This window comes from Sinohyriopsis cumingii, chromosome 13 (assembly GCF_028554795.1).
Source record: "Sinohyriopsis cumingii isolate HCF-2022 chromosome 13, ASM2855479v2, whole genome shotgun sequence".
NCBI classification, from domain to species: Eukaryota; Metazoa; Mollusca; class Bivalvia; order Unionida; family Unionidae; genus Sinohyriopsis; species Sinohyriopsis cumingii.
This window is the reverse complement of record NC_142973.1, coordinates 47199403-47209425: the sequence shown is the minus strand read 5'-3', so window position 1 is coordinate 47209425 and position 10023 is coordinate 47199403. Positions and strand designations below refer to the sequence as shown.

At 35.7% G+C, this 10023-nt stretch overlaps 1 protein-coding gene across 2 annotated transcripts; it reads left to right on the top strand.

Moving 5' to 3' along the window:
- The first annotated feature begins 332 nt into the window (after positions 1 to 332).
- Positions 333 to 9816, top strand: LOC149785445 (uncharacterized). Of its 2 annotated transcripts, none has more exons than XM_089979272.1 (2): positions 333 to 465; positions 3207 to 9816. In XM_089979272.1, the coding sequence occupies exon 2, from the start codon at positions 3216 to 3218 to the stop codon at positions 5112 to 5114; it is 1899 nt and encodes a 632-aa protein (XP_089835398.1). In that variant the 5' UTR covers positions 333 to 465; positions 3207 to 3215; the 3' UTR covers positions 5115 to 9816. The 2 variants fall into 2 exon arrangements, with proteins under 2 accessions (XP_089835398.1, XP_089835397.1); XM_089979271.1 differs by lacking the exon at positions 333 to 465 and adding an exon at positions 616 to 785.
- The last annotated feature ends 207 nt before the right edge of the window (positions 9817 to 10023 follow it).

Genomic DNA, 10023 nt, shown 5'->3' with positions numbered 1-10023 from the left:
GACATTATACAGAAAATAGTGTTCTTTGGAAATATACGCCCAATTCCATTTCAGTTTGATTTTCAAAATTTGCATATCACGTGTAATAATGCAATTCCTATTTTGGCTACTTTCATTTTCATCAGATTGGATAATTTTCCTAATTCCCAGTTTTATTTATGCAATCTGTTTTGAAAACAGACACATGTATTGACATCGCTGAAACATACATGCGAATGTAACTTGCATCAATGCGTTCTTCCACTCAAAGGACCCTGATACACCGAACACACTAATGGCGATGATCTCAGAATCCGGTTTAGAACCGAATAATGCAATCGCAAAACGCTCGGGCCTTACCGCAAATGACCGGAAAAACACTTTAAGATTGATTTTGCCGTACGTGTTTCTCAGGGCGTATATAATGACCGTCCAAGGAACAAGGATGTATGAGGATTAAATAAAGTGAATAATCGCCATTTCAGGGTAGGTGTAACCAAATATTTCAGTCATTACTAAAATAGTCGGGACTGAACACCTACATCGCCTATATGACTTGTACTTTATTGGTGACTGTAGCGGTACGAAAGATGCAAGAACGCCACCTGGGGAGCAGTTTAAGTCTTTCAAATTCGGAATGCTATAGATTACCGATTAGTCATCATTTTCTCATCTCGGCGTACTTTCGTTTTCCTACCTGACAGTACTTTCACTTTTTAATATGGTGTATACATCATAAGTGAAAGCAACGATTATTTGCGTTCCAAAGAACCAACAAAGATGCCACTGCAATGATAGCTATTTAGGTAGGTACAATTTTATGGCTGGTCCAAGCATTAAATTAAACATTATAAGGTGTTTGAGGCACATAACAGTCGCCAGTAATAATGCATCTGTTCTTTGCAGATCTTGTGTTTATGTCTTTGTGCATCTTTAATGTTCACGTAATTGCAGACCTCGTGTGTGTGTGTGTGTGTGTGTGTGTATTTTTAATGTTCACGTAATTAAATGCCGTGAGTCTCTTCATGTTTAACCGGAGTTGAGCCTCAATTATTTTTGTTCGAATAGAAAACTAACCCTTTAATTGACCATGAAATTACGATTTTTTATTTTTTTATCTTTAGATGGGACATTTCATATAATGCCTGTGTGTGTGTGTGTGTGTGTGTGAAAACTATTTCAGTATGTACCGTATAGCTGATTTACTTATAAGAAATGCTGCCGGTTTAAATCAAGGGATGTGAAGAATGAAAATAAATTTTTACGTGGTGTTTTATAGGTTCTTGCCTCTTTTCAGTAAAATCTTGAACATTTGCTTATCTGTATAAAATGCCTTGTGTCCTCTATAGTCGTTTAAGAATTCCCCTACATAGTTCTGTCTGCATTATACGCTCTCAAAACGATGGACGAAATAGCAGATCGTGAGTATTGGGAAGCAATGTATCTTGACAATGCTCTTAACATGTTGTTCTATGGACGAGGCAGTTCAGGCAAACTGAATTTGTCTAACGTTTGATCGAACACAAATCAATTTTGTTTTATATTCCTCTTCAGTGCATCGCGTGGTATCACAAAGAGTGGCAGTTGGTTTATACGTTAATCAAAGAAATCGTAAGCGAAAGGATTCCTTTCAAAGACGATGGGATCGTGTTTGACTTTAGTCAAACATATTGCGTTATATTCTATGACATGTTAGGATAAGAGGAAAACGAAATGAAAGTTTGATTTGCACGAAAAGGACATCATTACACGAAAAGGATATAATTACACGAAAAGGACATTACTACACGATATCATTACATGAAAGGACAATTACACGAAAAGGATATCATTACACGAAAAAGACATCGTTAATCGAAAATGATATCATTACACGAAAAGGACATTACTACACGATATCATAACATGAAAGGACAATTACACGAAAAGGATATAATTACACGAAAAGGACATTACTACACGATATCATTACATGAAAGGACAATTATACGAAAATGATATCATTACACGAAAAAGACATCGTTAATCGAAAATGATATCATTACACGAAAAGGACATTACTACACGATATCATTACATGAAAGGACAATTACACGAAAAGGATATAATTACACGAAAAGGACATTACTACACGATATCATTACATGAAAGGACAACTATACGAAAAGGATATCATTACACGAAAAAGACATCGTTAATCGAAAATGATATCATTACACGAAAAGGACACCATTACACGTAAAGGATATCATTATAACGCTAGTATTATTTACATTATTAAAAATGCATTTCCACCAAAAAGGATAATCGCACGATCTGTCTAAATACTAATATTTTGGTTATGTTAGAAACATCAGAGATACAAATCATAAGTCAAAAATTTTGTTAAACAAATGTGAACACCCTGGCTAAATTATGCTGATGACAATGCCACTTGTTAGCCACATACGTATTTCGTTATCTATTTAAAACATGCCACCTCTGATTATTTGAGACATCGCACGTGTTTGTTTTATGACTGGATTTAGATATTTTAATTTTACACGTCACCTCTTCGATGTTGTTGAGTACGACGTGGTGGGAAACACCGTTTCTCCTTTGTTGAGAGTCGTTCCATTCAAAGTGGAATTCTGCTACTTCCAGCGGCAATGATGAAGACATAAAAGTCATGTTCCACTTTCATCAAAACTGTTTGCAACCTCATTATCTTCCTGTGAGGAAATCGTACTTTGACTCTGAGGACATTGGTATGAAAGTAGATCTGAAATAAAATGTTATATTCTACAAAAGAAAATTCACAGGCATGCAATAATCTCTCTTCTTTGGATTGATCTTTTCAACCAGAGATCTAGCCACCGATTGACATTGGCTCGATTTATCTAGGGTCTTACACGAGTGTTCATTGTAAATGGAATATATGAAATGAATCAAATGTGTTGATTTGCTAACTTTGACGAGAAAAAGATTAAAATTGTTTGAGGAGCTTTATATTTCTTAAAAGTTAGCACCAGTATATTTATCACATAAGACACAACATTTGTGGAATAGTGTTGTGTTAAATGATTTTTAAGCATATTCGGATGCCTCACACATTTTGCTCCCACTTACCTTATGTCAGTTGTGAATTATCGAAACGTTATTATACCAGTAAACGATGGGAACCTATGAGCCTAAAAAAACTGTAGTGATAGGAGCATATATCGTTTTATCTTCTATCTATCTTTCAGGTCACGCAGATGGACAGAGATATTTCAAACACAGAAGATTTCCTTTCCTTAGTGAATGACCTTGCGTCGGACAAAGCAGAGAACCTAGACATATGGTCTTACGTCCAATTTTTAAACGTCTGGCTCTGTTTTGCCGACCAAGAAGAAAAGGTAATCTCCACTGGGAGTACTGTGGAGGGAACGAAGATTAGTCTTGGTGAGGAGGCGGGAGATGTAGATCTTATGTTGGTTTCTGGTAAAGGTGTTATTCCCGAATCCTGTATGGAGTTTCTCCCCAGTTGTCCTGCTTTCTTGTGCATCAACGGTACAAAGCTACCCAAGGATTTTAATAGCATGCCACTCATTAATATGACATACCTACAGTCATCTATTCTGAAGAACCTTCATAAACAAAGCTTTGGTATTTTGAGAGGAATTATAAATATACTTACGACCTCATCCGTCGCCTCAAATGGCAAGATCTCGTTTGTTAACGAATCCTCTGTTGGCAAAGAGCAAAACGTTATAACTGGAATAAATCCAGAGTTTCTTGGCTTGATGCCGTTGCCTCCAGATAGCGATAAAACAGTAGATACTATGGGCAGAACAATGTATGAGCTTGCTAGGAAAATGGAGATTAAAACTGGAAGAAAACATAAAGACAATAAAAGGCTTTCTGCATTCGATGAATTACTGAAGGATTTCTTAGAAAGCGAGAAGGAATTGATAAAATGTGGCAAAGACAACGTTCCACTTTCTATGTTGTGCTTTGTTGCTAAAACTGCGTTTAGTTTCTACAATAAGACGAATCAACCGATCTTATCAAGTGAGGAAAGCGAAACAGACTCTGAAGTTGAGCCAATTTCAGAAGAAGACGGCAGCCAAGTGCCATTAGGACCAAACGTTGGCATAGATGACCTCCCTTTAAAAAGAGACACAAGAGATCGGGCTGAAACAAGAGCCAAAGGGCAATATAGGGTTGCTCATGACCAACAAAAGATTTATTTGGATTTAGGCAAAACTGAAGGGTACTCTGAGGTAAATTCTGCCAGTAGTGACAGCGAATTAAGCTCCGAAGAAGAAACACACGATTCAAGATACTACAATGATTTAGACGAGTCGTCTGAGATGGAAGATTTGGATCTATCAGATAATGTCCCCCAAAACACTGAAAATGAACTACTTTTTGACAGATCAAGCGCAAAGATGGATACCAGGCATGAATCAAAGGAAAGGGTGAAAAGTGCAACAGAACCGGTGGCCCAGGTACTACACGACTTCAACCCTTTACATGGCAGGGACGAAAGCAGAATTAGTGCTTTCTACAAGAAGATGAGCTCAACCGATTTTGTTCCAGCTTTTAAATGTTCTGGTTGGCCAAGACCATCAGTCGATTGGCTAACAAGGCCACGTTTGTGGCCTTCAGAACGACTCGTACGTGAGATTTTTCAACTCGGGTTTCACGTAGTAGCGAAGGCACCCCCAGCTTGTGTTGTTCTCAATGATGGCAACTTCACAGAGGACAAATATTTTCGATTGTCTTTCTCAACTGCTGAGGTTCTGCTCTTTCAAAACATGTCCATTTGGCAGCGTCAGTGCCTTCGTGTGCTCAAAGCCTACCAGAAAGGAATGTTACAAACAGACACAAAACTATTGACTTCGTATCACTGGAAAACAACAGTATTATGGCTTAGTGAGAGGAAGGAATCATCTTTTTGGATTGAAACTAATCTAATATCATCAGTAATTGAGGCACTTAATGACATGGTAGGATACCTTTCAAGGAAATGTCTTCCGCACTATTTTGTACCTGAAATGAATCTTCTTATTGGCTGCAACAAGGACGAATGCAAGATTTTACAAGCACAGATCAAATGTATTGGAGAGTGCCCAGTAGAATCTCTTCGAAAATGTATTGCCCAGCCATAAATTAACGAAAAACACTTAACATTTTCAAGTACAAATATCGAATGCCTCAGGAAAATTTCACAGGAGACGGACGGCTCGAGTGTTATGAACGCATTCAAAGAAGATCTTTGCGAAGAGTTTATAGACGGGATAGAATCAGAAAAGTTGAATCCATTTTCAAAACGTTCAATTTGTAGAGGATTGAATCTAGCATTTGAGGAGGTGCAAACAATTGCCAAATATACGCTCATGAAAAAAGACACAAGTCAGTCCAAGATGGAAACCATGTCTAAAATGCTTGGTGATTTCTCCTCTTGCCTTTCCAATATCCTCCCAAAGGACAGAACTACTGATGTGAATCGTGAAGATAAGGGCAGCACTGAAGATTCAAGTGATGACAAGAAGAAAAAGATGAAGTTCGGAAAGAATGTTACCTCTTTGCTCGAGACTGTTACATCGGTGATCTTTTCCAGCAAAGGTAATGACTCTCCTGTTGCCTCTACACCAAGAAAAAAGTCAAAAGAAGGTAACAACGAGCAAGCTGATATAGAACTTGATTGAGTCACGCATGATACGATACAGAGTCAGGTAAACAGAGAGTATGAGCGATGTTTCCTCCGTTACATAATGTAGGTGTTTGTAATTATGCTGGGTCATCTTTCTGTTTTTCTATAGACTTAATCATTTTGAGGAAAGAAACAAGTTTAAATTTAGAAACTTTCCAGCAATCTACAGCTGCGTCCCTGTGGAACCTTACGTGAAAAATTGAGTACAGCAACCTACTGCTATATATGTCTGATGTATGCTCTTTACACAAGTCATGATGGGTAGTACTGGCAATGTGACTTTGAAGTGACTAATTCATTGCTAACACAAAGACAGAATCTTTGACATGAAAATGGTAACTTGTAATAGCCATAATAGCTTAAAGTTTAAGATTTGTTTTTGATTTCTACCACTGTACGCTATAGATGTTCAAATAGAAGTTTAACCTTGCTTATTACATAGAATATTTAATGCTTTTGTTGTAATGGCCAGCAAAAACGCTTTCTGATATGATAAAATACATTGTTATGAATACCTGTAGAATATTCCAGCTTGAATGTCTATACTATGCTATGAAATTGCATTACAAAGTAATGGAATTTTGTTCTACAGAGGACTGTCTGCATTAGTTGCCACACGAAAGCGCTTACTGTATTAAGTTTACGTATCCTTGATTATATGCAGTAGTTTCTCTAGTAACAGAAGAATGCTTGTATTTTGACCGCATCGCTACCATAAACAATTGCTACACACAATCAAGAATAGGTATACATCGTGTGGCAGCTTCTTCTTGAAGCAGCTGATGCCAATCCTCTACTCAAAATCTGGTTCTTCAGTTACTTAGTTGTTTGACGTACTCTAAGTAAGTAAGCTAGTTTCCGAAAATTGCTCATATTTCGATTCCAGGCAATGTCGATATTTCTTGAAACGTTCCAGTTGATAGAGGATCTGTTGTATTAGACATGTTCCTCCACGACAACGTATCACGACTGGTCCGGTTTTGGTTATATCTGGAATTGACCAGTGATGGCATCATCTTAAGCGGTGAAACTTTTGCGGTCTCAAAACTTAGCTCCAACATCAAGAGATTTTTGTACGAATGGAAAATAATCACGTGGTCCTGAAGGCTGCCAGATGTGTTTAGTTTGAAATAATTTATGGAAAGATGTACGTGTCGATAGTCATGAACTGAAATGTTTAAATTGAACGTACTGAGTAGAATTTATCTTGATCTGGAATTGTTGTTTCATTCAACTAATCAAGCAAATCCAAAATACCTGTATGGGTAAACGTCTTTGCTTAGAAATGTACCCTGCATATTTCAAAGTGTTGCGATGTCTCGGTAAATAATGTAACATCTAAATTTTCGGCTAGATGCGCAAGGTCTTGGTCCATGAAGCGATAGCTGTATGTAAAAATAGTACTTAGTGCACAACAATGACCTTTTGCTGACAAGGTGAATGAAAATAATAGATGACATGATGAAAGCATGGCCATATACTGAAAAGGGGGAATTTACCATTAGTCCGTGTGATTTAACATTATTAAGGTCTTATGCTAAAGGCAAATTGAACATTGGTTAATAGGATTAACATTAGTATGGACCAATGTTGACTAGGGAAATTTATTACAAACTCATCTGAAATGGATGTAGGGTATATGATCGTGAGCGATTCTTCCAAACATTATTTTATATTTTCCAACCCTTGAGTAAAACGGCAGCCTTAAATTTTAACTGTTACAAAATATCCAGTGTCAATGCTGAATGGAGCAAATTTGCTTCTTCACTTATTTCTTTTTTTTTTAATTTACAAATGCACTCTTTTTTGTTTTTGTCACACTAGGTTCAACATTCATCGACCTGCTACGTATTGTCGTTTCGATAAACAATGGCAGACTTTTTTTTTGTTAAATATCTCACGTGATTGTTGTATTAGGCCAAATTGACTCTTCAGTTTGTTCAAAAAACATTACTGTTTTCGTTTTTAATGCCTTAGATTTAATACACTCACACAACTGTTATCTATTATCGATTCGATAAACCTTTGCATAAAAGTGTGTTGCAAAATGTTAAATGGTATCGCTGTAAGGAGGGAGTCTGATTATTTACTTTATTTCATAGATTTAGGATTTTCTCTATTAACGCCCAAGATTTGATACGCTCACTGAACTGCTACCTATTGTTATGTGCTGCTGATGACAAGGACAGTGATACATTGCTACGCTGTCAATTACATTGCTACACTGTCAAGTACATTGCATCACTGTCAAGTACATATATATAATGTCAAGTACATTGCTTCGCTGTCAAGTACATATATACAATGTCAAGTACCTTGCTTTACTGTCAAGTGCATATATATACTGTCAAGTACATTGCTTCACTGTCAAGTACATATATACACTGTCAAGTTCATTGCTTCACTGTCAAGTACATAGATATACTGTCAGGTACATTGCTTCACTGTCAAGTACATATATATATATATATATATATATATATATATATATATATATATATATATATATATATATACTGCAGGGTACATTGCTGTTGTGCATGGTACATTTAGAGTCCGTGATTGTAAATACAAAAACAAAAAAAAATTGTCCGTGGAAATGCGGAGTGACTACAGGACCTCAGTCAGATAAAAAGAAAATGAATTGAAGAACAACATTTTTATTACAATATTTTTGATCTTTTACCTTTAAAATACTTAAATGTAACAAATTAAAACAGAAACCTTTTTGGGAAAGGTTTCTGAAATGTTTTCTTTTCTCAATCATTTTGTTTTATCTGCAACATATCGGTATACTTTTGTTTTTTGTGTAACTTGTCTTAGCCTGACAAACATACAATATTATTATCAAAAGGTTGCAAAGGCACTTTAAAACAGTAGTTCTTAAAAGGATATAGGCAAGGCATAAAACGTTCTATTCAGAGAAGCAAACACTTTGCATGCTTCATTGTACCCTTTGGATCATTATAAAAAAATCAATGAAAAGATCGAAAGAAAAATAAAAGAACATGATTTTTTTTCTTCTTCAAAACAAATCACGACGATCTAACACATTCTTTTAAAATCAACATTTGTGAATATAAAAAAATAAAGATGGGGTATTAGGTTAGTCTCTCCTCTTCATGTACAGTATTTTAAAGTTATAAATACAAATACAAAATGTTAAACATGAACGTATTTACAAGGCTGACAAAGCTGAGAGGTAATATATGACCTACAATCATATAAAACATACTGATTTTCTGAGCTAAAGAAATCATAAATATAACAAGCACGTTCATATTTTTCATTCATTATAGAGAAATCACGTTCAATCAGTTCAGTGCTGGTTCTAATGGGAATCCAAGGTTTCGTTAATGAAGAAAATGTATACCATATCATAGAATCATTGTAATCTCTCATTACTGAATTGCGTGTATACGGCATTTCTTCACATAAAGTCAGTGATATCGTCTTCCATCGGTGGTAATCCAAAGGAATCAAAATAGTTCACGATGTGGCAGTTGGGAAGATAGAATGTCACACAGTGGGTTCCTGGTTGATGTTTAATGCCCATGTTGATGAGATAATGTCGAACGTCTTTATATATTTGATGATCCGTACGTTGGGAAAGAGCTGCCTCCATGTCATAAAAATCATTTATTTTTAATGTTAAAACAGGCTTTAATTTGCCTATACCCATTCAATTATTTCTATATATGATCTTCCGTTAATGTTATTGATGTAAGTGCAATGTTAAGTTAACTGTTTAACTAACCCCACATTTTGTATCAACACTTATTTCCTGTCAAAATGTAGCTTATTATATTTGATGCATTACATTAAATAGTTTTGTATGTGATCTCTGCTTGTAGTCTCAGAAGCATTTAACCTGTGATACCAGGTTTTAGTTGACACTAATTGTCCTGATACCAGGTTTTAGTTGACACTAAATGTCCTGATACCAGGTTTTAGTTGACACTAAATGTCCAGTTGATTCTGATGGCATTAGCTGTTGATGACAAAGCTAACTTAACTTTTATCTAACCGTAATCTTTCATCACTCTACTTATCGTCTTCGTTAGGTATGGTGTTACTCAACTAAAAGTGTCATGCAATTATTGATTATTCACTTATAACCTATAATTCTTTTTGTCCGATTAAATGTGCGCAAGTAATTTGTCCTATGTTCGTTTCCTTTTCATTTTTGCGAACGTTTTTAAGTTTTCAGCAAATAGGTGACAGTATTTTACATTTCTGTTAATTACTGTTTTCACTTATTATACTATTGTCACCGTAACTTAAATAATGATAAAACTCACTATTTCTGTGAGCGAACAATGTTGTTGTTGATGTTGTTGTAGGGTTTAACGCCATTTTTCAGC